The 27,416-nt window shown below is 39.7% G+C and overlaps 1 protein-coding gene across 7 annotated transcripts in view; it reads right to left on the reverse strand.

Moving 5' to 3' along the window:
* LRP1B (LDL receptor related protein 1B) overlaps positions 1-27,416 on the reverse strand; it is a 765,918-nt gene that overhangs the window by 164,978 nt on the left and 573,524 nt on the right. For all 7 annotated transcript variants that reach the window (XR_014001603.1, XM_081167487.1, XM_081167486.1 and 4 more), the window contains 8 exons: positions 26,160-26,327; positions 14,612-14,794; positions 9,198-9,398; positions 8,042-8,287; positions 5,957-6,154; positions 3,652-3,856; positions 1,639-1,803; positions 159-403 (listed from right to left, as the gene is read on the reverse strand). Coding sequence is in view for 6 of the 7 variants with exons in the window: in XM_081167487.1 (XP_081023613.1) it covers positions 159-403; positions 1,639-1,803; positions 3,652-3,856; positions 5,957-6,154; positions 8,042-8,287; positions 9,198-9,398; positions 14,612-14,794; positions 26,160-26,327 (1,611 nt within the window). In the remaining variant the exon portion in view is untranslated. The remainder of the gene's footprint in view (positions 1-158; positions 404-1,638; positions 1,804-3,651; positions 3,857-5,956; positions 6,155-8,041; positions 8,288-9,197; positions 9,399-14,611; positions 14,795-26,159; positions 26,328-27,416) is intronic.

Consider the following 27,416-nt stretch of genomic DNA (forward strand, 5'->3'; position numbering starts at 1 on the left):
GCGAGAGGCCGCCACAGCCCCAGAGTCATTCATGACTGGACTTAACTATCAGGGGTCCTTTACCTTTAAGAGATATTCATTCATATTGCTGGTATGTAATGTAGAATCTGACTATGAACAAAAAGACTATGACACTTTTATTAGAAGTGTTAATTTACCTTGTGGTTGACGACTTGGGTGATAGATTTGAAGATCAAAAGGTTGTGCACTAGTTTTTTGTATCACACTAACATTTTGTCCTGTCCATTTGTTGGCCTTTGATAATGTGTTTGTCCTCCAGTCTGTCCAATATACTTCACTCCCATACAAAGAGACAGCAAAGGGATGAGAAAGATATTCATGTCCTCGTATAATTTCTATCATGTCAGTTCCATCATACAGTGCAGAATAAATAGCATCTGACCTGAAAGATAACCCCCCAAACAGAAATCCATTGTGAGAGAATTGTGAAACTGGGCTTAGTGCAGTTATGAAACTATATTCTGGAAAATTAAACAAATATGAAAGGAATGTATTTCAAATGTTTGGCAAAGGATCATAGCTCAGTGATTCAATCCTTGGCATCTCCAGAAACAACTGGGGAGGGTGGGCAGGGGGGGGGGCTGCCTGAATCCTTAGAGAGCAGCTGCCAGTCAGTGCACACAATACTGAACTAAAGCAGGAGTGAGTGGCTAATCAGCAGTCATCCAGATGTCATTGGGTTTCAACTCACTTCAGTCCCAGCCAGCATTGTTTATAGTTAGGGACGATGAAAGTTTAATCTAGCAGTATCTGGAAGGCAATATGGTTCCCAACCCTGGACTAAGAAATCTGACATGGTGAAGGCAGCTTCCTTAACTGACGTGCCTCTAGTCAATTCACTGAGACTGTAAGTGGAAGCGTTGGATAGGCAGTGAGGTTGGAGAAGTGCAATAATGTCAATGGGGCCAATTCTGCACTCCTTCTGATGCATTTACTGTACATTACACCAGCCCCACCAACAAGGCTTTTTTCAGCTGGAGCTCACAGGAGTTCAGGTGGGCACCATTGCCATTCTAAGAGAACAAGGGAGAAGCTTATGGTGAGCTCCGGCTCCTCTTTTTCTAGAAAAATAACACCAGCCACCACCAGTTAGCTCCTCCCCCTCTTTGGTTTTGATATGCAACAGAGATCAGCTGGTGGGGGTTGTAAGCAGCACAGCCTCACTGCTGCCTGAGAGAGGTAATATGAAAGGGGATCTACTGTTGGGTTCTGGGAGTCTGAACACAACGAGTGGCTTGACTTTATGCCACCATAGAAGTGCCTGGTGTCTGTTGTGCACATGGCTTAGTGAACAGCTGAAGACGTGCATAGATAGATCATCTGATTGATCTGGTCCTTGGACACAGGGTGGAATTACTCATGCCAGGTTGAGAGTGGGAGAGGAAGAATCCCAGCTCTCACATGAAGTGGAGGGGGCCTGCACTGAAGGGTTGTTAGCTTGTTGCTAACCTGTCTCCTTATGATGAGAATCTGGCAAAAATTAATAGAGCTGTTCCCATTCATCCCCAAACACTTCTTGTGTCTTCATTCCTACTTGCAGGGGTGGGAAGACAAAGAATAAAAGCAGCTCTGCAACTTTTCTTTTTCTCATACAAAAAGTACAGGGAACATTGTTACCTGGCATCTGTCCATACTATTCGTTTTTCAAAATGATCCACAGTAAGGCCATTAGGCCATGCTCCACTATCCATGTCTTTATATATTATCTTCCTTCCTGCTCCACTCATGGAAGCAGACTCAATGCGAGGAAAATTGGCATCCCAATCTGTCCAAAACAGAATTCTGAGTGATGCAAAAAAAGAGAAAGAAAACAAAATTTACACTAAAATGTGAAACAAATAATATATACAGGTTTTTTTGTTTTGCTTTTTAATACCATCATATTAGCAAATCTGGGCTAGTTATTCTAAGTAGAATACATTTTTGACATTGCCAAAACAGCTATAAAGTTTTAATCGTGGAGTTCCATAACTTTCTAACACAATGAAACTATTCTGAAAGGAAATGAAACTACAGTGGTGCCTCGCAAGATGAGAAGAATCCGTTCTGTGATTCTCTTCGTCTAGCGGTTTTTTCGTCTTGCGAAGCAAGCCCATTGATGGATTAGCGGATTAGCGCTATTAGCGGCTTTTAGCAGCTTATCGGATCAGCTGATAAGCGGCTTAGCGGCTTAGAAAAAGGGGGGAGGGGAAAAAACCCGCAGGAACTCGCAAGACATTTTCGTCTTGCGAAGCAAGCCCATAGGAGATTCGTTTTGCGAAGCACCTCCAAAACGGAAAACTCTTTCGTCTAGCGAGTTTTCTTGCGAGGCATTCGTCTTGCGGGGCACCACTGTATTCTCAGGATAGCTCAGTCAACAGAGCATAAGGCTCCTAATCTCATGTTCATGGGTCTGAGCTCCACGTTGGGCAAAAGATTCCTGCATTGTACGAGATCGGACTCGATGATTCGCATGGTCCCTTCCAACTCTACAATTCTGTGATTCTATGAAGTTGAACAAATAGTTCATATTTATATTAGAAACCCAATTCTACCCTATTTCCTATGGCCTCGGTAGCTGTGACACATGCTCAAAACAATATCTCAGCCCCTCCTTGCCACCAGCATGTCCTTGTCATTTACGATAGCGAAGCGAAATAAGGAGTGTGCCAGAAAGGACTGGAAGGCATAGATACATTTTCATTCAGCCTAGACTCCAGATGGTGTTTGGGTGTGCTCAGAACTGATCTTACTCCAACATCCACAGGAGGACATGTAATGGGGCGGGGGATAACATTTTAGAGTTGCATAAGAGGGATGCAAAAGATCCTAACCAGGAATTCGCCATTTTGAAGCACTGATAAAACTGATTTTCTCCCTACCTGATTCCCCCCCCCCTTGCAGTATGCCCTTATTCCCTCTTCTAATATTGCATACTGATAGAATTTTGAGACAGGTGCTTTACATTCCAGTGTCAAGATAAGTGCGAGTAATGTTAAGGCATAATCAGTGCTAATTGGATGTAGACCTGATAGGCTATGGGCATTTGATTGCATTTGGACGTATAATTGCAACACATTTGAGAAGTGGTAAAAAGTAATGATCATGTTCTAAATCTATAAAGGGTATGTCTGATTGTGAAAGAGGTTCAACTTGGGAATTAACTGCCCATTTCCCCAAATGTAAGGGAACATGGCTGCTCTGCCTTCAGATACATTAAACTGGTATGAAGCAATCTTTGCAATCTGTGTCACTGAGAAAATGGGATGAAGGGGGAACAATATATATAGCTGATAAAGTCTATTACACAGGCTATTTTGGCAATTATACTATTTAATTTTCCTCCTTAAATATCCTACTTGATTTAATTAACATGTTGCTCTGACAGTACACCACTACCACCTGTAGAAACATGGGAAATGAAAATGAATGTGTGTATTAGTTTTATTAACATTATTATCAACATTATTCATTATTAACATTAATTATTATTATTATTAACATTATTATTATCATCCCCACATAACTTGTTTCATAGTAGGGTCAAAATTACCCGTGCTAAGGACAAATGAAAAACAACATCTCACAATACCTATGAAAAACATTTGCACAGTTTTGTTGTAAATAATCATTACAAATACATTTAATTACCCATATCTAGGATCCAAAGCAATAGCCCTAGGATGTTCCATGGCACCTGCTATTAATGTTGTCCTCAGTGTGCCATCTAATTTAGCAACTTCAATTTGGTCCAAATTGCTGTCTATCCAGTATATATTTCCAGCAATCCAGTCAACAGTAAGACCTTCAGGGGTAGCTAAGCCATGCTGGACCACTACTTCAATGGAGCTTACCCCTGTGAAAATATTAGAAGAGTTCTTAAAATGATTAACACATTAAGTTTAAACTTGTACAAAGTAGACACTGCAACAGAAGAACTACTTACTTTTAAAATAATGATACTGTAAAACATTAGAAAAATTAATATATAGTACCATAAAACATTATAAAATAGTAGGTTTATGCCACATGTAGCCCATTCACAACTTTGCAGTTATGGAGAAAACTGAGAAGTTTACTAATTTCAGAATGGTGAGCTATCTTTGCAACAACGTTTACCTTTTTTTAAAAAAAAAAATTGCCTTGTGTCAGTGGGACTTGCTCCCAGTAATGTGTGTAACCCTATACACACATTACTGGGAGCAAGTCCCACTGAATTCAATGATGCTTACTTCCCAGTAGACATGTATAGGATTGCACTTTGAGACACTTACTGTAGAACAGGAATTATCATGATCAATCCTCTAATATGCAAATTACCACACTAGGCACAGTATGACACGAAAACTACTAGGATTTACTAATATTATTTTCTTACTATAAAATACATTTTTGGCGTGCATCGTAGCAAGGGTGGCGCAGTGTCAACTATTAAGGCTGAGCAGAATTTGGCCACAATCCTGCACACTGTGTGCATGGAGAGCATGGTATGGATGGAGTTCATGTGTCCTCTCCCCGCCCCCACCTGTCGCCTCTGTTCATGAGCCTTCTACTATTCTAAGAGCCATCCTGTGACTCAACAAGGCCATTTGCACTTGCAGCTGAGACCCTCCCCCATCTTACCTTCAAGCAATTGGAGCCTGCTCTTCCCCAGGCCCATGGTGTGCAGGCTACTCCCAGCAGAAGCAGGAGTGGAGACACGTGCAGGGGCCTGGTGGGAGAGGGGAGGTTATACTAGAGCCCTACGGGAAAAACTTCACACTCTGTTCTCTGTGCAAGCAGCATGCAGGATTTCGGCCTGTGGAAATTTGTGCGTGTGTGTTTAAAAAAACCATAAATCATACGAATTGCATCATTCGTTCTACTGGTGGTAGGCTTTCCTTCCAGAGGAGAAAGAAGAAATGCTGGGAGCAGAAGCTCCCGTATGTTAATTGCAACTAAGAGTAGATATGGAGAGTGAAATAAAGCAATCTGAGTAAACCTACTTACTCAGAAAGAAGCCCATTGTATGTGCTGTAATGTATCCATAATGCACATTTCAAAAGGCCACAAAATGCATGTATTTGGATACAGAGGAATCCTGTGTATGCCTACTCAGAAGCAGTTCCCATTGAGCTCAATGAAACTTACACCCAGGTAAGTGAATATAGGCTTGCAGCCTCTGCAGTCTGGCAGGGAAGAATCTGCCATTCTGCCTACTTCCAAATGGTCTCTTTCTCAAAAACATCATGTCCTTTGTAAGTGTATTGTGCCCCCTGGTGGGACCTCCCCATATTCTGAGAACCACTTTCTGAACAGCTCCATATTCTAGGCTTGAGGTGTATTATGTTTAAACAACAACCATACTAATAACCCTACTGGATCCATCTAGTCCAGAACCCTGTTTTCCACAGCAACCAGGTGAGCTTATATGAGGGTCTTATAATAGTTCTCCCTCACTACTGCCTCTCAGTAAACTGTATTCAGTGACATACTGCCCCTAAACATAGAGGTTCAAGTTTGCCTAGGAAGCTTAGTTTGGTCAGAATTGAGGGTATACACTTCCAGAGTTTATGCTAACTACATTACTTCTGGTAAAATGAGCCACCATAACCATTAGAGGGCCGTGAAAATTTGTGTTTCAGGCTTTTTAGACTCGTTTACCCATGTACTATCTGAAACCAAAGGGGCACACTGGCTGCCAGATGGATTTTTTTTTCCAGGTTTCCTACCCCACTAGTACCGCAAGCAAAAGGTGACAATCAAAAAAGTTTGGAGAACGTTAAACAAGGGGGAAATAGTATCACATTATAAGAGCCATTTTGGACTGTATTCTGTAATAGCATGTGGGAGAAATAATTTCCCCAGAATTTCATGGATTCAACATAATTTCACCAGTTTTCTCCAGTTGGCTTTTCCCAAGATCATTAAAAATAAATAATTCTTCATTAAAAATAAATAAAACTTCATTTCATACCTCCAGTTTCAGAAAGCTTGCCTCTGTAAATTTTATCTTCAACCACATCTGTCCAGTACAGTAAGCTCTGATTGAAGTGAAAATCAAGTGCTATTGTATTTCTCAAACCAGGAACTAACAGGCTGTAATCCCGTTTCTGTAAATCGATCCTTCTGATCTCATGCCGAATAGAGAAAATTATGAAAGCTTCAAATGGATCTGGGAATACAAAAGTATTATTTGTATAAAATATAATGATTACATCATTATGGTGACAGTAATAAAAAGGCATTCATTAGACTAACTCTGACAGAATATTATAACCGTAAAATACTTATGCATTACATTTCTTGTAGTATTTTTTTCTAAAATACACATTGCCACTTAAATCTAACCTTTATTCAGCTACAACAATGTTGATCTGACACTGCAAAAATGAAAATTAGATTCAACAATCTAACTGTGGTCTGAAGTTCTAGAATCAGAAATTTATCATTGGTGACAGCTCAGAAATATTCACAGCAGAATCCTGTACATGTCTACTCAAAAGTAAAACCAACTGTGACCAATTGTGCTTTCTCTCATGTAAGAAGTGCAGCCTGGCAGGGCAATCCACCACCTCAAGACAAGGGAAGGAAGCAATACAGTTTTCATTTTGCTCTCTGAAGAACCTTCCCCTGTGCTTTGCTATCTAGCTCTGAAGGACTGAGCACTTGGTTGATTTATAGTAGAAAGTGTGGGGCAATTCTTCTATTGTGGGAAAGGAAAAACATGTCCTTTTATCCTCCTGCAACTTCACTGCATTTGCAGATGAGTTTTTAGAAAGCACTTCATGGCACTTATCCATTCTATCCCACTACCTCCAGATGTCTAGGGCTCATTTCGCACCTTTTCCTTCTCTCCCCTTCCCATAATTTACACCTTCAACATCCCATGTTTCCTGGAGGCTACTAAGCATGTTCAGTCCTTGCTTATTTTCATTTTATGAACTAACACATAAGCTCGTTAGTCAGAGACTTCTGCATAACTTGGGTATACACGTATGCAGAAAACACGACCTTATCCATGGGTGGGTTCATTTCACCGACAAACTGACACACACATACAATGAACAAATGGGGATTCTTTACAACACTTGATTTCTCTTTATAGAAAAAGAGTAAAAATAGCAAGCAACAACAACAATGGGAAGCCACAGCAAAATGCTGTGGTGCATCCCCTGCTACTAACAGGCAAACTTCTGTTCAATACTCTAGGCAGAATGGAAATAGTGTTCTAGAAACTTCATATATGTCAACATATCTTCAGGCTCAGCAACAACCTTACCCAGGTTTACCAAAAAACAGGAGAACAAAATAGGATAAATAAAAATTGTATTACTTTTATTTGTAAGTAATCACCCATCTAAATTCAACATCCATTTGGAATGAGAGGAAAATTGGAGATGAATTATATGTACAGTATATTACAGTGTTAGATGCTTAATGGGAGCAGCTTCAAACCCCCAACACTAGCCCTGAAGTTGTGAATCATAAACCCCTTTCCTCAGTACAGATGTAAATATATGGGGTTCTTTGGTGTAATCTAGGCCAAAGGAACTGTTGGCTTAATCATGTATGGATGTCTCAGGGTAGATGTTGCTTGCGGTCTGTAAAAGAGGGTGTGCTGTTATAAGAGTTGTAAAGAATTCTGTTTTATTTTGTAAAAAAAAGAGAAAGTTTATAAATGTTAAAAGGAGGTAGACCGACTATGTTAATCCAGTGTTTCGCTCATTACTACTCAAAAGGGCAGTTACTCCCACAGTGGTCAGAAGAAAGATTATATAATCCCCAGATTATACACTATGGATGTCCCCCCATGTGAAAAATACAAGTATAAATAATCAGATCTGTATGTCAAGCTTTGTTAATTGAATGGCAATTTGTAAATCTCTACAGTTTGTGAATAAACGTTCAAAACCCTTTTAATCTAGGTGTTTAAGAGTTAAAGATGAAACAACCAGTGACTCATACTGCTTCTCCAAAGTGAATAGGCCTTATTTTGGTTCCCCTATATTTTCATAAATGGAGCTCTACAGTAGTGAATAGTCTGTAAATGTCAACTTACCGATATTAGCACAGCTTTCTCCATCTTTATTGAGCTTCCAACCTTCATAACAGGAGCACTTAACGGTATTTTTATGCTGTTCACACACTTGGCTGCACTTCTGGTGTTTGGCACAATAATCTATGAATTCACAGGTTTTATTGTCTGAGCTCAGGTACAATCCTGGTGAGCATGAACACACAATTCTACCTCCAGGAACTATTGAGCACTGGTGGCTGCAACCGCCATTGTTAAGCAAGCATTCATCTGCAATTGAAGAAAACAAAACAGAAGTTGGTGTTTTTCAGACATAAAATACAGACTAAAAGAAGGCTACCAGATCTGTAGTAAATTGTACTGGATTGAGACTAGAGAAAATTAATGTATAGAACTTCTCAGGAATCAGTATAAATAAATTTCACTGCATCTTTTATTAGTGTTGGAAGGAAAAGTGGAGTATGTTACTACACATAAGGATTTTTGCTTATACAGTGGTACCTCTGGTTACAAACTTAATTCGCTCCAAAGGTCCGTTCTTAACCTGAAACAGTTCTTAACCTGAGGTATCACTTTAGCTAAGGGGCCTCCCGCTGCTCCGCATGATTTCTGTTCACATCCTGAAGCAAAGTTCTTAACCCGAGGTACTACTTCTGGGTTAGCGGAGACTGTAACCCGAAGTGTTTGTAACCTGAGGTGTTTGTAACCTGAGGTGTTTGTAACCCAAGGTACCACTGTAAAAGGTACATTGGGTGCCATTCTAGGTCAGAATAAAATGAATACAATAGGACCAAGTGCAACATCACAGTGCAAAAAGCCTGCCCTCCAAATGGTTGTCTACAATGGTAGGGATCACAAATGGTCTAGAGAACATGCATAGGTCATGGCAGGACTTGCCTCTCTAATCCCTTCACTGTATCACTTTGACAGTGTGAAAATTATCACTGAATGCAGAGTTTGGAAGTCTGCTACAACCATCTAGAACTGGGAAAACGAAAATTGTGCAGATCCATTTCAGTGAAATGTGCAATTTCAAATGTAACAAGGAAAGGGATAATGAAAAGCTCAAGTGATAATGCACAAAGCTTTCACAATATTAATGTTTCCAAAGGGCAGATGCAAGTATACACGATAAATCTGATAAAGGGAACTTTTTAATATAGGAAAGAGCATGAAGTACCACAAAGGACATCTTCATCAGATCCATCCGGGCAATCTCTTATCCCATTGCAGAGCTTCTCCGGCTGTAGGCAGATGGAAGTTTCATTTGCGCAGGGGTATTTTGGTGGTCCGCACATATACCCTTCACAATGATCTTCATCAGAGCGATCCTCACAGTCAATGTCCCCATCACACAGCCATGCTTTGCTAATGCATCTCCCTTGAAAAGAGAAAAATAAACACACAGAATCAGACCAAAAGCAAATGCAGGAAAATATTCTGAACAAAAATGTTTGGAAAAACTTTGCCTTGTATTTTAAAATAACACCTACAACAAAGTTGAGAACAGCCATTTCCTGCCCCAATGTCAAATTTAAAAAGCCTTTGATGGAACAAAAGTGCACGGAAGTAATTCAACATTTTATTTGTCCGAGGAGAGTATATAGAGAAAATGTGTGTGTGTGCGCACAGTGTTATTAAAAACATGAGCTTTGTTCCTCTTCCTCTTTAGTGCATTTTTAAATGCAAAGGAGGGGGAAATTTTATGGGAACAGTTACACTTTGCAATGTGACTAGGTATAAACAGAATTCTGAATAAGAATAGAAGTGGTAACAAAGTATCCACCCCCCCCCCCGCCCACCCCCAATCCAAGATGAATCTGAAACAAATTTGTGAAGGATAATAATTTTTGAATAATCAAAAATAAAAAGGGGTAATCTATGATCAGTTATTTGTTTAGATAGAATACTTATAACCAGCTTCATATCTCTGAGACACTCTCAAATAGGGTTGCCATGTTTCAAAAAGTTACCACAATATCTGGTATCAAGTGCAGAAAGTCCCTATAGGGATATGCTTATTCAGGTGACATTTTCTGCCTTCAGCCTTTGCTATTTTTTCTTTTATTTCCCGAACTGCCATTTTTGTTTAAGGAATATTAAAATATAAATCTGAATTATTGAGATTAAAGGCAAATATTGAGAGTTATTACGCTCCTAAATTTATTTCAAGTCAATTGAACTGCTGAAGCCCTGATTTTGTTTTAATCGCCCTTCCGTGATCATTTTGTAGTTAGCTGCATCTCAATCCCGGTTCAAACATGAACAGTGGCACTGGGGAATCTGCTGCTTGGCGTTAGTGAAGCTCTATACAAACAGAGACACCACTACACTATGGCTTACTATGTCAACATGTGGACTCTTGGAGGGGTTCTTACAGTGGCTTTGCCATTGCCTCAATCTGCCTTACTCCTCTATCATGCTGAGCTAGGCCAAGGATTGGCTTAGAGTATGGTCTGAACCCAGGATCATGGTTAAGCTCTCTCCACACTGACCACAAGCTGTAGCCAAGAAACTCAAGGCAATTGCATGTGTCCTGTTGTTGTACATGAATTAACTGCACATGTGCCCATTTCTCTGCCTGTATCCATGCTTTCTTCACATGCTATTCATGAAAATCCTTTTGCTATGAGTTTAACTATCTTGTAGGTACTAATAGCAAAAGGACAGTAAATAAAAAACTGGAAAAACAGGACCCCCAAAGCAGAAATTCTAGCCATCCATGACAGGTAACTTTGCTTCAATGACTCTAACAATCTCCCAGTTTTAACACATAATCTGTAAGGTATAATTAATTTAATAATATTGACTGACATAGTAAACAACTGCACTTACTGCTAACTAATGCAGTGGTACCCTGGTTCTTGAATATATTCTGTTCCGGAAGACCGTTTGTGTTCTGAAACATTTGAAAACTGAGGCGCAAATAGCTATCTGTAAATTCAACTGAGAAAACTGAAAAACACAAAGTGGAAGCTGTTCGACTTCCGAGGCGCGTTTGAAAATGGAAGCATTTACTTCCGGCTTTTCGTCGTTTGGGTTCTGAAACGTTCGTCAACGGAGACGTTTGAGAACTGAGGAGCCACAGTAATATACAATCATAAACTCAAAAAAACTTAATGATATATTTAATGGTGCTAAAAAAACCCTATTCTAACATTGGACAGATTCCATTTCATATGAAAATAATTATCCAGAATACTCCCACTTTGCCTCCATTAATTTAAGCACTTCTGTAATCTTCCTTTTCCTTTTCTCATGTTGTCTACATCATTCCCATTAGCTGATCCATGCCCGATGCTCTGAGTATAGTACTATTGGCCCTTATTCAACTGCAAATGTGCAGGTCTGTCAGATAAGTAATTAGGGATGGACAAATAGGTTGATTTCGGTTCTCTGTTTCTTAAATTCAGTTCTTACATTTCCACGGCAATTTTTGTGTGTGTGTGTGTGTGTGTTTAAAAAAATCCTCATGAAAACTCATCAGCATTTTAGTGCTAATTTCTCTCAACGCACAAAAATGCAGTTTTGACTACTGTACAGACTTTTTCAATCCATTTCCCCTAATATTATTAAGCATCTTTGTGTGCCATTTTCACTAATATATGCATTTATATGCTCATTTTACCTTGCTATATGCATTTTTTTCATTGCATGGTTGGAGAACTGCACTGCAAAACTAAGAGAAGTGCAATTTGCCGGATGGGTGCATTTCTCCTCTATCTCTAGTAGTAATTATACCTAGAAGTTATTTAACAGAAAGTAAGTATAGGGGGAAGGAACCCTCCTAAACAGCTGATATGTATGTGCTCTTTTTTGTAGGGGCTATAAACTTCTAGCCCCAGTTCCTGCATCATGTTGCAGAAACCGTGTGTGCAGCATAAATTTGCATGTGCAAGTCTTTATTGAGCTAGGGCAGCAATGGGGAACCTGTGGTTTTCAAGCTGTTACTACACTCAAATGCCCATAACCCTTCACCATGTTACCGAGGGAGCTTGAGTCCAACAATTTCTGATGAGACATTGGTTCCCCATCCCTGAGTTAGGGGGACCTTTCTTGGGTATATCTACATCTACATCCTAAGCTGGGCCATGATGATTACATTCCAGAAAAATACGTAACATTCCCTTAATACAAGACCACCCGCCTGTGAATTTGGCACCATAGGCCTCCCCGATAAAATGTTTTTTGGGAGGGGGGAGGTCACAGAGGCGGCCCTGGGCCAGTGGCAATGGTAGGAGGAGGAGACTGGGCACCAGAGAAGAGGAGTTGCCAGCCACTGACACCACGCTGATGCCTCATTTGGCTCCACTCTCTAGCTCCTAGCATCCCTGTTTCACACATACATCATGTGTGCATCATCACCCCCTCAATCTTCTACTTAAGTTGGCACTTCTGGAGAGCCTAATCTTTCCATTTCAGTTTCTCTTAGCTTCCTATTTTTCTGTTCATCAATTTCCATATCAGTTTGCAATATATATTTTTAACATAAAAGCATTTTAGTGTAATATACACACCTTTGTACACAATTTTCCGGAATATACACATTTTTGTGAGAACATTTCCATAATAAAATGCATTTTGGTATATTGTTTTCATTAATATATGCAATATTATGCACACTTTCCCCAAATACACACTTTTTTGTTGGAGAACTGCATCATAAAATTCAGAGAAGTGTGTATTTTGAAAACTAGCTGTGTTTTGCTTCAGGTGTTGTTCTAGGAAGTATGAATTCCTCCCCATCCCTACTCAGTGGCAGAAAAGTTCCCCAGATCTGCAAATGAACAGCAGCTGTTGTCTCTCACTAACTTTTATAGCTGCCCACAGGCCCCATATTTTCTATTTCTAAGAGCATTACATTCAACTTTCCCTGCTACATCCCTCTTCTCATTTCCCCCCCTTGTTTAACCCCCCCCAATATTCACAGGTCTCATCCAACATCTCACAATTGTTAATTTTTCAAAGTTGTTCGTATTTCCTCCTCTGTTCTCTTCAAGTCTGTTGCCTTGTTGGCCCAACATGAGGTTTTTATTTAATTGCCCAGTCTAGGCCAACAGAGAGCTAATGGAAGCCACTGATGCCAAGTAAATTGGAAATAACCCAAAGTAAATTGAGTTTGCTTCCATAATAACACACTGCCTCGATTTTGTTTTATAGATATATACACTTTTAGAATAAGTCTACTTCCTTGACTTCTTTTTCACTTTCCCCCTATAATTTATATAAAGATGACAAAATGACATTGGTGACCCCTATTCTCTCAAAATTTCCAGGCAGGACTTCCGAATGGTATCTGGTCTAACCTTTGACAGGTGTGAACAGATTATTAACAGAGATTGTGGATGGATATTTCCTTCTGGCTATAAAAACACAAATATCCATTAATTAAACCAGCTGCTGTTACAATTTTTAATCGGTTAAGGTCTTTTTTTTAAAAAAAACAAACTTACCTTAAAATATGTAAGTTAAAGGTATCATGTTGTATAGCTTATTTTAGACATGTTTTAAGTATTCCTGACATCATATAGCATATATGTAGTACAACCCATTTTAATGTACTTTGCATGTTGTGATATTTTACTTGTATGGTTGTTGATTTAATTTTGTTCAGGTTTGTGACCACATAATAGATATGTTTAGACTTCTTTTCACCTTAATGAAAAGAAAATAATCTATAAAAGAATATTCTTCCTAAACTCTGATAGGCTAGACACTTGCTATTATCTAAAACAAAATGCATATGTGAGCACATTAATCTTTATTGCACTACCTAGGAAAAGGCCTACAATTAAACTTTTATTGTTATGCATGTTTTGATACTTATTTCAATTTGAATGTATTTATGAAAAAAAGGGTTTTTCCCCTAGACATTGTTTTATTCTGTATTATTCTCTAAATAACTGCCCTATAGTAATTCATTCTTTGCTTTTATAGCTGTTACATACACACAGCTTCTACATGCAAAGCTTTCAATCGTTTTGAAATATTTACACAATGCTATATTTCTTATTTAATAGCACTCTTTGCCAATTGCATCTGGAGTGTTTTACATTGAAATAATACAATGAAATAGATAAAACCACATCAAACAAAACTCCAGAAATAATTTTAAATGAGGGAGGTCACTGTAATTTATAAAAGAAAACAGCATAACTGTGTGTATATATCAGCATTTCTGCTCACGGGGAGTGACACTCACTGTGCATGAACAAGATCTACTAAGATAATAAAAAAGAAAATATTTCAAGCAGTAATGTAGCTTTTAGTCATGCAGTCCCTGGAAGCTTGTCCCATGGGCCACAGGATAGTATCAGACCTCCCTTCCAAACTTCAGAAAGATTTTAGATCCAGTGTCCCTGCCAACGCAGAACCCTCCGTAACCCTGGCAGCTCCAATGTTGGTATGGCCAGTAGTTCTATAGATCTGACTCCAACTTTAAGCAAAAAGCAAATAGTAGCATTAAAGAGAAACATGACCATTTTTATACCGGCAGAGCCAAAAATTATCTCTGGTTTTGGCAATATAAAATTGGTATATTGCTTTCAAATAAACAAATATTACTTTACTCTTAATCAAACCATTTTTTTGTACCTGTGGTCTTGCAGGAAAATTTTGTTTTAGCGTCACATGGGCGTATGGTTCCATTACAGAACTTTTCGTCGCTGCCATCCTCACAGTCCTTTTCTCCATCACAGCGCCATAAGTCAGGAATACAGTTTCCATCCGGGTGGCACTGAAATTCTTTCCCATTACATCCTCCTAGAGAGGCTGTTTCTAAGATGATAATAATAATACAAATATATGATCAAGATGACAAATGTCTCTGTGAGAAACCTGTTCTAACACAAACACTTCACTGGAGATGCTATGCCAAATGTATATCTATCTATCATCTATCTATCTATCTATCTATCTATCTATCTATCTATCATCTAATGTATATCAGCAACTCCTCTCTGATCCTCCATATGTTTATGCAGGGCAGCTGAGCACAAGCAAAGAAAGAAGTAGATTCTCCTCCTACTAGTGCCTGAAATCTGCTCTATACATGATCAATGTCAGCAAATTGCATGTCGAGACCCCAAAACCACCCCCTCCTCAATGAATGAGACACAAGGACATGGATATTAGGTTAATATCATTGGGCTTAGGCATTGGAGTTGACCCGACTATATCTGACTCCTGCCTGTCATGCAGGGAGTCCAGTAAGGGTCAACTACTGATAGGGGGAGCCCCGTCGATGAATACCAATTCGAGCTTCCCCTGGTGTTCCTGTTGGGGTCGTGTCATGGCCCTAGCCCCCGACCCGGGCTTCGGACGAGATCTATACCCCGGATTTTTTTAACGGAAGACCCTTAAGCTTAGAGGGACAGGTGATGGCCACACCTCCCCTCCCCCATCATAAGATCAACCCATTCCTAACCCCCTAACCCTACAAAGTTGTGATGATTGCTACGAGGTAGGCAAAAACCAAATGGCCCATGCCAATCTGCCAAGTGGAAAAATTCCTACCAGGCCCCTCAACGGCGAACAACTGTGGTCCATAGCAAGGCCAATGACAAAACCTGTAAATTAGGGAGGGAGGGCGGAAGTTTGAAGAAGCAGGCGGATTGGCTGGCTGGGTGATGGCATGGCAAGGAGCCTCCAAGTGACATGGGACTCAGTCCCCCATCCCCAGAGGGGAGTTGGTGGCCACGTGGTCCACCACAACTCCTCCCCACTGTTAAGTGGAATGGATTTCCCAATAGTCCACATGTCTCCATTAACTGCAAATAAACAAACACAACTGTATCTGTCCTTTGCTGGATACCGAGGTGAGATGCAAATGGGGGTTGTGCTACACCCCTCTCATTTCCTAAAGATCTCAGATTCAGTGAAGTGGGCTTTTAAAAAAAAATAGTTTCCCTTCAGTGGATTAGAATGAACTGTGAAAGCAATTTTGACTTCCTAGAGTTTTGGTGCCAAAATACAGTGGAGCAGGACTACATGACTCAACCCATCCTGAGACCACAAGATACATGGATGATACATCCTGAGATACATGGATGTATAGCTAACCAGTGAGTAATAGAAAGATGGGGGCTGGGAGTACTCAAGCACCCTATATTATTCAGAGATCCAATACATTCTGAAGACCAAATAAGCAACTTGAGGCAAGTTGAAGGTACAACTTCTGGCCATATAATTATTATCATTCTTTTCTTAGAATGGGTTTATGTATTCTTCACCCCTCTTCTGTTGTTAACCAGATTGTGTTCTCTGTGGGATTAACAAGAATGAGATGAAACAGGATAGGAGCTGCTGGTCAAGTATTATTTGCTTACACACCATTTATTCTGATTTCACCCCAGTTGTAAGGAGGGAGAGATGGGACCTTCACCTCCCACTACTCTGAACCATGTCTCATACTTCTGCCACAAAGAAGTGTATTTTAATTAAGTTCATTCTTGCTCCTCCTTCCTCTGTGATAGTCACAATCCTATGCTTTCTTTAAACTTGGAGACATCTTTTTCAGTTACTAATTTTCTTTACGCAGTCTATTGATGCTGAGAAGATCAGAAAACTGTTGCACTGATGCAACTTGTTTCTTTATTTTACTCAAAGACTGAAAGAACTTCAAGGCTACCTGTGGTTGTTTTACAAAAATGTTTGTGCCATAAATTTAGCTTTTGCAAGGTTTGCCAGTGTAATTGCTCCTAGTTCTCTTTGAAGTTTTATACTGCTATTTTGTGATGTTACTTTGAGGCAATTTCAAGCAACCCTTGCTCAAAGTCATCACATCATTGAGTTTCAAAGCAGGGAGAAATCTGTGATTGTGGCTTCACAGTGAAGTGTCCTTACCACTACATACATCATATTCCACAACACGGAATTCAAATGTTTATATTCATCCTGACTTTTCATTTTTTTTTTTTTTTATAAAATTTTTTATTGGTTTTACGAAATTTTTAAAAAACAAACAAACACTTAAGAAAACAAACATACACGTATAATTTCATAACATATTTTCATAAACCTCTTTTCTAAGACTTCCCCATACCCCCCCTTTCTGCATCCCAATGTCCATAATTTTATAGCAACTCCCAATTGTTACTTTCCAACCTTAATCATCTTAGTCATCTCTATATTCTAACCTTATGTCACTGTATCCCTTTGTTCCTAAGAACCAAAACACTCTAACATTCATTAAGTTTATAATAGTCCTTAAGATATCTTTTGAATTTTCTCCATTCTTCTTCCGCTGTCTCTTTTCCTTGATCACGGATTCTGCCTGTCATCTCTGCCAATGTCATATAGTCCATCACTTTCATCTGCCATTCTTCCAGAGTGGGTAGATCTTGTGTCTTCCAATACTTTGCGATGAGTATTCTTGCTGCTGTTGTAGCGTACATGAAAAAAGCTCTGTCCTTCTTTGGCACCAATTGGCCGACAATGCCCAAGAGAAAGGCCTCTGGTTTTTTAGGAAAAGTACATTTAAGTACCTTTTTCATTTCATTATAAATCATTTCCCAGAAAGCCTTAATCTTCGGGCATGTCCACCAAAGGTGGTAGAAGGTACCTTCAGTCTCTTTGCATTTCCAACATTTGTTATCGGGCAAATGATAAATTTTTGCCAGCTTGACTGGGGTCATGTACCACCTGTATACCATTTTCATAATGTTTTCCTTTAAGGCATTACATGCCGTAAATTTGATACCGGTGTTCCATAACCATTCCCAGTCATCTGACATAATGTTATGACCAACATCCTGTGCCCACTTAATCATGGCTGATTTGACTGTTTCCTCCTCTGTATTCCACTTCAGCAACAAGTTATACATTCTAGATAGATTCTTAGTGGTAGGTTCTAGCAATTCGGTTTCTAATTTTGATTTTTCCACCTGGAAGCCGACTTTCCTGTCCTGTTTAAAAAATTCCATTATTTGACGGTATTGAAACCAATTTTCCACTTTATGTTTCAATTTTTCCTGGCTTTGTAATTTAAACTTATCTCCATCCTGTTCTAAGATTTCCCAATACTTCGGCCATCCGACCTCCATATTGAGTTTTTTCACAGCATTAGCCTCCACTGGTGACACCCATCTAGGGGTTTTATTTTCCAATAGATCTTTATATCTTATCCAAACATTAAACAATGCTTTTCTAACAATGTGATTTTTGAAGGCACTGTTAACTTTATCATACCAAAGATATGCATGCCAACCAAAAGCATTGTTGAAACCTTCCAGATCCAAAATGTCTGTATTCTCGAGGAGCATCCATTCTTTGAGCCAGCAAAAAGCTGCTGCCTCATAGTACAATTTTAGGTCCGGCAGGGCAAAACCCCCTCTTTCTTTAGCATCTGTCAGTATTTTAAATTTAATTCGGGGCTTTTTGCCCTGCCAGACAAATTTCGAAATATCTTTATGCCACCTCTTAAAACATTCCATCTTGTCAATAATCTGCAAGGTCTGAAACAAAAATAGCATTCTAGGCAATACATTCATTTTAATTACTGCAATTCGGCCTAACATTGACAGTTTCAAATTTGACCATATTTCTAAGTCTTTTTTGATTTCTGACCAACATTTCTCATAGTTGTCCTTATACAAATTCTGATTCTTGGATGTTAGATAAACCCCTAGATATTTGACCTTTTTGACCACAGTCAAACCTGTTTCCTCTTGAAATTTCTCCTTTTCCATATCTGTTAGGTTTTTCCCTAAAACTTTGGTTTTTAGCTTGTTCAACTTAAATCCAGCTACCTGGCCAAACTGTTGTATTATTTCTAATACCTTTTTCGTACTAGTGTTTGGCTCTTGCAAAGTCAATACTAAGTCATCTGCGAACGCTCTTAATTTGTAATGTTTAGCTCCGACCTGCACACCTTTAACCTGCTGGTCATTTCTTATCATATTCAGCAAGACCTCCAGAACTGTAATAAAGAGTAATGGGGAGATCGGGCACCCCTGTCGTGTTCCTTTTTCTATCTTAAGCTCCTCAGTCACCACATTATTTACAATCAGTTTGGCCTTTTGTTCAGAGTATATTGCAGCCATACCATTCTCAAAACCCGGACCTACCCCCATCCTATGCAGATTCTTCTTCATAAAACTCCAAGAAATATTGTCAAAGGCTTTCTCCGCGTCTACAAATATCAATACTGCTTTAGTGTTTATATTCACCTCTAGCTTTTCCAGAATGTCTATAACATTCCTTACATTGTCCGCCAGGTGTCTTTTAGGGAGAAAGCCTGCTTGGTCCTTATGAATCATCTCCATCAAAACTCTTTTAAGTCTTTTTGCCAAAATGTCTGCAAAAATTTTGTAATCCACATTGAGCAATGATATTGGGCGGTAGTTCTTGAGTTGGGTCTTTTCAGTCTCTGACTTTGGTATGAGTGAAATGTAAGCCTCTTTCCACGATTCAGGTGCCCTTTTTCCTTCAAGGATCTCATTACAAACTTCTCTTAATGGTTGAATCAACCATTCCTTCAGCGATTTGTAGTATCTAGAAGTCAATCCATCTGGTCCCGGAGATTTGCCCAGTTGCATATTCTGAATGGCAGCCTCTATCTCTTGTTCTGAGATTCTCTGGTTCAAGTCCATCTTACTTTGCTGAGAGATATTTTGTAATCCATATCTTCCAAGGAATTTGTCTATATCTTCTTCATTTTGCGGGCCTTGAGTATAGAGTTTTTTGAAATAACTTAAAAAGCAATTTCTAATTTCATTGGGTTTAGATATGATCTTTCCATCCACCTCTAGGCTTGTAACTGTATTTAGTTTCCGCCTTTTCTTCAATTGCCAAGCCAAAAGTTTACCACATTTATTTGCTGATTCAAAAGTTTTTTGCTTCATTTGCTTTATCTTCCATTCAATCTCTTGGTTCATCAATTCCATATATTGGGTTTGATATAACTTGATCTCTCTTAAAATGTCCTGAGACTTTGGTTTTGTTCTTAATTTCCTCTCTCCTTCTTTTATCATTTCCAAGATCTTCTCTTTTTTCTCATTTTGTTTTTTCCTCTTTATTGAGTTTTGTTGAATCAAAAGTCCTCTCATAACCGCTTTACTTGCATCCCAGATCACTCTTTTCTCGACGTCGGTCCTCAAATTTATTTCAAAATAGTCTTTTAGGGTCTTTTGGGCCTTCGTGAGAATCTCCTTATCTCGAAAGAGGGTGTCATTCATTCTCCATCTAAATTGACCAGTTATTGTGGGTTTCATCTCCATCTTCACGGCGTTATGGTCGGAGCAAGTTTTTGGGCAGATTTCCACTTTCTTAATCTTTGGAGCCAGTCCACTAGTAACCCAAATTTGGTCAATTCTGGTCCAGGTCATCATTGCTTGGGAGAAAAAGGTTCCCTCTCTCTCCAGAGGGTTCCTTGTTCTCCAAATATCTATCAAGTCCATATTTTCTGTCATTTCGAAAAAAGTCTTAGGGAGTCTCCCTTCTTTAGTGACTGTTAATCTTTGTGCCTTGTCCATATTAGTGGAGACCACGCCATTCATGTCTCCCATGATTATCATATTGTAATCCAAATAGTCCGTCAAGGTTTCATGAAGTCTCTTAAAGAAGTCAGATTTGCCTTCATTTGGTGCATAAATTCCAACAACTAAGAATTTTTCTCCATGTACTTGTATCTCCACAGCCAGATATCTCCCTTGTTCATCTTTGAATATCATTTTTGGAGCCCATTTCTCCTTCACATATATTACAACTCCTCTCTTCTTAACTTTATCTGATGAGATAAATTCTTGTCCTAGCCTTTTATTTGAAAGTAATCTCCTATGGGCTCTGGTTATGTGAGTTTCTTGTAAGCATATCAAGTCCAATTGTTCTTTATTCAATATATGAAATACTTGTCTTCTCTTCAAAGGCCCATTGAGCCCATTACAATTCCAACTAAGGAGTTGCAGAGCCATCTTGTTATTTTCTTAAGACTCCTCCAACAGCTCCAAGTTGTTGCTCTTCTTCTGATGGTAATGATTTTTGTCCAGGCAAGAGATTCAAGATGTCCAATGCTCTCCTCTGTTCTGCAAGTACGTCCACAGTCCCCTTCTGTAAATCCTCCTGGTATCTTGCCAAAAATTTGTCTTTGTCTTGAATTGTCTTTATTTTCACTTTCTTTGCCTTGTAGTCAAATGACAGTCCTTGTGGGAACTCCCACCTAAAGCGAATAGTGTTCTTCTTTAGCAAGAGAACCAGGTCCTTGTAAAAGTTTCTTAAGTCCAGAATGTATTTTGGGATGTCTTTAAAGATCTGTACAGCTGAGTTTCCAATTTGCAGGGCCTTTTCGAAGTGTAATCCTAATATTTTGTCTCTTTCCTCCTTGGATCTGAGTGTAATCAAACAGTCTCTCGGTGTCTTTCTATCTTGCTTTTTACCCAATCTGAAGGCAGTCGTAATTTTAAATTCGTCTTCCTCAAGGTCCCAACAATCCACAAACTCCCGTGTCAAGTATTCCACAAGGCTGTCTCTTTCGTTCTCCGGAATCAGTCTTAATTTTAAATTTCTCTCTTTCCTCTGTAAGTCCCACAAGGCCAATGTTGCATCATGCTCATAGACCTTCTTGGCAAGGGGCTCTAGCTTCTCCTGTGTCTCTCCGGCAGTGGCTTTGGCCTCCTCGGCAATTTGGCGCGTGGTGGCGTTCTCCTCTACCAATCTATTTATAGATTCTGTATTCTGATTCAATCTTGCTGATATTTCTGTTAATTTTTGTGTGTTCTCTGAAGTCTGTTTTGTCAAAGACTCCAGGGTTTGGTTTATCTTGAGCAAGGCCTCTGTCACAGCTTCCATAGAGACGGCTGCTCCTTTGTCTTGACCTGTTGTTCCTGCTGATCCGGCTGTTGCGCCTGAAATTGAACCTCTTTTCTTTGCCTGTTGCAGCTGCAGCTGTTGTTGTTGCTGTTGTTGCTTGATCTTGGCTCTTGTCACTATCTCTTCTTGTGGGCCACTCATGTCAAGGTCAATTCCCACGGGATTTGTTCTCCCTTGGAAAATTCCACTGTCTTAAGCCGTGCCGAACTTTACTTTATCCTCTAGAGGGAGCAAATCAAAATGGCCATAGAACAAAATTTCCAAGTACCAAAACAAAGGAGACAGTCCAAAAAGTAAGAAAAAGGGGAAATTAACACAGTCCAAGCCAATGTTACTAAATCAAATTGCCACAGTTGCCCAATTTATACTGTTTCTTCTTGTGATATACAATAGTCAGGCAGTGTAAAAACTTTGTATCAAAGTATCACTTCACAGGGAAAAGTCAGTTCAGTGTACTAAGAAGGCAGACCGTTTCGTACAATCAAACAGATGAGACAGCAGATGTTTTTTTCCTCCAAATAAGTCATGCAGTTAATGGTCAGATTCGCCTCCCCTCTGCCCTGCTTGCTAGAGGGGAGATCAAAGGTTTAAATGTCCGGTTTAGCTGTTCAAAGGACAGATTTAAACGGATGCAGGTTTAAAGTTCCGTTGCTTTCGCTTTCATGCAGTCGGGGGGAGGCAGACTTCCTTTGTTTAAATCTCCCCCGTTTTTAGCCCAATTTTTAAAAATAAAAGAGTCCCAGTTATTTTTCAGTTCTTACTCACGGGGAATCAGTCCAAATTTCTTTTCAGGAAGGAATCGGCGCTCTCCGCTTATGGCGACGCGGCTTCACTTCGCAGGCTGGGTAGCGACTCTCAGCACCGCGCTCACTCCCGATGTCGATCCGTAGCCTTTAAAAAGGCTCTTTCACGGTACCGGGGGGCGCAAAGGTGCCCACCGAGTCTCCTTGTTCTCAGGCTTCTGCGCCTGGGATTTTAGGGGTCCCCCGCTTGCCGTAGCGGGTAAGACCCGAACTTGCGAAGCAGTCCTTCTCCGGAGCTCGGAGCTAGGACCGCCATTAAGCGCTGGCACCGACCGGAAGTTAACCTGAAGAAGTGTGCATGCACACGAAAGCTTATACCAAGAACTAACTTAGTTGGTCTTTAAGGTGCTACAGGAAGGAATTTTTTTATCTTCAGTCTTTGTTGTTCTTTGCTTAGGAGTGCCCCTGTTGGCCTCCACTTTGCCCATGGCTTCCCCTTTCTTAAATATGTTAAACACTGCACCTTTTTCCTGAACATTTGCCCACTTTCCAACAGGCATTTACTATTCCTGATCAACTCCTTGAAGCATTAGGTTGCTTGCTTGCTTGTGCCCTCATGTCCCAGTAAATCCTTGTCATGGTCACTGAACGAGAATTTCATTTTGCTTTGGATTTATGCTGCTACAGAGGATCCCCACTTTCACTCTTTTGTCACAGGTTTCCAGCAGATCGTAAAAGAAGTCAGATTTCAGCACTTTCCCCACCACACCACTTGATACTGATGCATCACTGTGCAAGTATTATTTGATCTGTACAGCATCATTTATCTCACTCCTCACTTCTGGGACAAGCCTTCAGTAATTTGCCTTACGATCTGCCTTAAAAAAAAAAAAAAGGTTTATCCAAAAAACCCTCTCCCTTTGTTACTCCTGCTTGGGTATCTCAGGAGGCCCCCCTGCAACCTAGAACAAAGCTCCCAACATTACCCACATAACATAAAAGTTTTATGTTACGTGTAACATAAAAGTTTCTGGGCCAGTTCTGCCAGATGAACATCAGCTTCCCCTTCAGCAGATCAGAGTCAGGGCTACAAAGGGAAATGATTTTCTTAGCACCAGATTAATTTCCTCCACTTGTTTAATAAGGGCTTATTCATAGACTGAACATAGGAAGTGTGGGAACAATATACCTTTTGAACAGAGCACAGGCAACTGTTTATGAAGCTTAGCCTAAATGTTGTGGAGCAGAGATGCTTAAAATGAGCATCTTCTTCAGTTTGACACTATTCATCTACAGTCCACATGGGGAGGCTGTTTTCCATATCCCAGCAACACCTGAGGTGCAATTGGTGGGGATATTTGAAAATACCTGTTGTGGCACTCACAATCTGAACTGCCCTGCTATGAGATTTATTTAGCCTTGTCCCTGATGATATTCTATGTCCAGCCAAGAGCAGTCTAATTTCAGTGGATCTTTCGCCTGACCATTGATTGCAATGATTGTTCTTGGCACTCATCTTGGGAGAGGGGGAAATCACATGAACCTTCTCAAACACTGAAGTTACAGGACTACACTGACTGGCCCTGGCTTTTATATCTGGCAGTATGTTTGCCAATCATGTGAAGTGCCCCTATGCACACACCGAGTTATGAGCAAATGACTCCTCCATGCAAGGGAAACTCCTGGACCAATCAGGAACACTACTTTATTATTTTATTTTTATCTTGCTTTTCAGACAATTATTGTCTTCCAAAGAGGCTAGCATACACAATTTTAAAAAAAGAATGAGACGCCCTGCCACAAACTAAGTATGTGTAAGAAGTCCTGTTGGAGCAGGCCTAAAACCACCTAATCCGGCATTCTGAGCTCACAGTGACCAAGAAGATGCCTTGGGAAAGGGCATAAGCAGGGTGGCTTTTGTAAATTAAAAAGAGAAAATGGGATACAGAGATCCTGTCTTACAAGCTTAAATGACAATACACTTCGGGGGGAAATGGGGAGGAGAAACAGAGATGCCCTTCAGATGTTGGCGGGCTCCAGCTCCTGTCAGCCACAGCCACTATGGCCAACAGACAGGGTTCATGGGAGTTGTAGTCCAATAATTTGGGGGATCTGGAGGGCCACAGATTCCCAATCCCTGTTTTGGCAATTCAATGTGAAATGGAAAGTAGGGAATTTACATTTTTAGTTATTAATAATCAATTAAAATGAAATAAATGGAGTCTACTCAACAGCGCCTCAGGATTTTCTTCAGCCAGCACCTACTTGGGTTTCTAGTCTTTCCCCAGTATTCATGACATCTTTCCTATACTTAAAAGAGCAACATAATTCAGTGCAAACAGAATGTCTGCATAAAGGGCAAACTGGATTTTATAAAGAGCTGCAAACCAGATTTTAAGTATAGTGTTTAAAATCACATTCTCACAGACAGCTTGGCCTCAAGCTAAAATGTAGCCTGTGGGTAAGCACAATTATTTATAAATAATTCATGTTGCTTTTAATGCTTAAATATTAATTCTTTTGTGCTAAAAGCATCAGGATAAGGGAAATCCGCGAGGATAAGTTGTGATTTTTTTTTAAATGAAGATTTTAATTTGTGTATGTATATGCATGTATTTATCCCTCAAAGCCAGCCTGGTTCTCCAGCACCTCATACAGTGAAAGCATAAAGGGGGAGGGAAATGATCCATGCTTCTGGAGCAGGGCAGTCCAACCTCTCAGACCAAGTGGGCCGCAAGAGTTCTTTGACAAAGAGCCCATGGGCCACACAATTAATTAAATTTCTGTATCTTAAATAAGAAGTCATTGCAAAGCATACTTCTCAGAAACATCATTTCTGTCAATGGCCTTGATAATTTGGCTTGTACAACATTGCTGTTTACCATACACAAATTCAGGCAGATGAAACCCGAGAGCACAGAATGAAGGAAGTTGTAAATTCATTCCCTCATATGAGCTTGCATTCTTTGAATGGATTTTTACAGATGATCTTAGATAGTAACATAATACAGTATCTATTATTTATATAGTGCCCTTCAGTCCTGAAAGGGGTCTAAAAGACACTTAATTACCATAAACATACACCTCAATACAGTGAAAACTGAAAGCACTGGAAATATATAAACAATTACTTTAAAGATAGCAAATAATAATAATAATAATAATAATAATAATAATAATAATAATAATATGCATTTAGAAATTAGATTATAAACCACTGAAGAATAAAAATGTTTTAGTTGCCACTTAAAAACTACAAATGATCAAAGACGGGGCCAGCCAATTTTCTCTAGAGAGAGTTACAGCTGCTGTGCTACAACCGAAAAAGCATGGTCATAATGAAAATGCTCCCGTGCTTAGCACGTGGTATATTATATTTTGACTTTTTTCTAATGGAAGTCCAGAACATTTACTAAGCTTTGTTAACAATCCTTCAGATGTTCTAAGTTGTGTACATCTCTTATTTTATACATTTATACAGGCTCAAGTTTAAAGTTCTTCAATACCAAATGCCATATATGCATTCAGTTTAGCAGTACATTCTCATGCATGTCTACTTGGAGATGGGGGAGAGAATGATATAAAATGCCAACCTTCCTTGGTGCAATTTGGTTTGTTTTCATCACTGAAGTCTCCACAGTCGTTGTCCCCATCACAAGCCCAATGACCTGGAATGCATCTGCCATTGGAACATCTGAACTGATTGTCAAAGCATGAATGAGCACAGTTCAGTTCATCACTGCCATCCCCACAGTCATCATCTGTAAAAATGTGTAAATAGTTTACTCATGCCTTAAAGTAGTCTTGCAAGCTATAAGCAGAAAATGGAATTTAGGATGGGTTCTCACTTCAGTTTAACCAGGCTTTAATTCATATTATTTTCTCCTTTTCGCATCAAAGTTCATACACACTCACCAAGCTAATAAATGTGTACATTTAAGTGGTCACGACTGGACCTAATGGTCAGGGGTTCCTTTACCTTTACCTTTAAGCGGATCAAAAATCCTCACCTTTAAACAATGCAACTAATACTACAGATAGTACACATATACATGTGTATGCACTTGACTCACATAACCATTTTCTTTATCATGAGACAAGAATATGTGGATTGTGAATGTGTGTGTGTGTGTGTGTGTGTGTGTGTGTGTGTGTGTGTGTGTGTACTGTCATGTAATACATTCCCTGTGTGATTGGGGGCCATGTGCATTTGATGCCTCCCAACATGTAGAAGATCCTCACTTTAGGAAGTACTGAAACAAAGCCCAAGTGAATCAGAACAAGAGGCATATATATAAATCGTGACACTTGAACAATCTGAGAAAATTTCCAGAGTAAGGATATTTCTGCCCCTTCCAAATGAGACTCTGTCCTCCATATAGAGAATAATTACTTCTTTACAATGCAGACAAAGAGAAGGAAGGATAATTTTGTGGTATTGTTTCATTAAATATGATGTTTCAGTAACTATTAAAATAACTGGATGTTCATGTCCTGTAGCAAAATGTGCTCTTGGTACACTAAAGCATTTACCGTATGTTAAAAACATACATGGGACGCGGGTGGCGCTGTGGGTAAAACCTCAGTGCCTAGGACTTGCCGATCGCATGGTCGGCAGTTCGAATCCCCACGGCGGGGTGAGCTCCTGTCTTTCAGTCCCAGCTCCTGCCCACCTAGCAGTTCAAAAGCACCCCTAAGTCCAAGTAGATAAATAGGTACCGCTTTATAGCAGGAAGGTAAACGGCGTTTCCGTGTGCTGCGCTGGTATTGGCTCACCAGAGCAGCTTCGTCACGCTGGCCACGTGACTCGGAAGTCTCCGGACAGCGCTGGCCCCCAGCCTCTTAAGTGA

The sequence above is a fragment of the Podarcis bocagei genome (assembly GCF_964188305.1).
Source record: "Podarcis bocagei genome assembly, chromosome: 1".
Classification (NCBI taxonomy): Eukaryota; Metazoa; Chordata; class Lepidosauria; order Squamata; family Lacertidae; genus Podarcis; species Podarcis bocagei.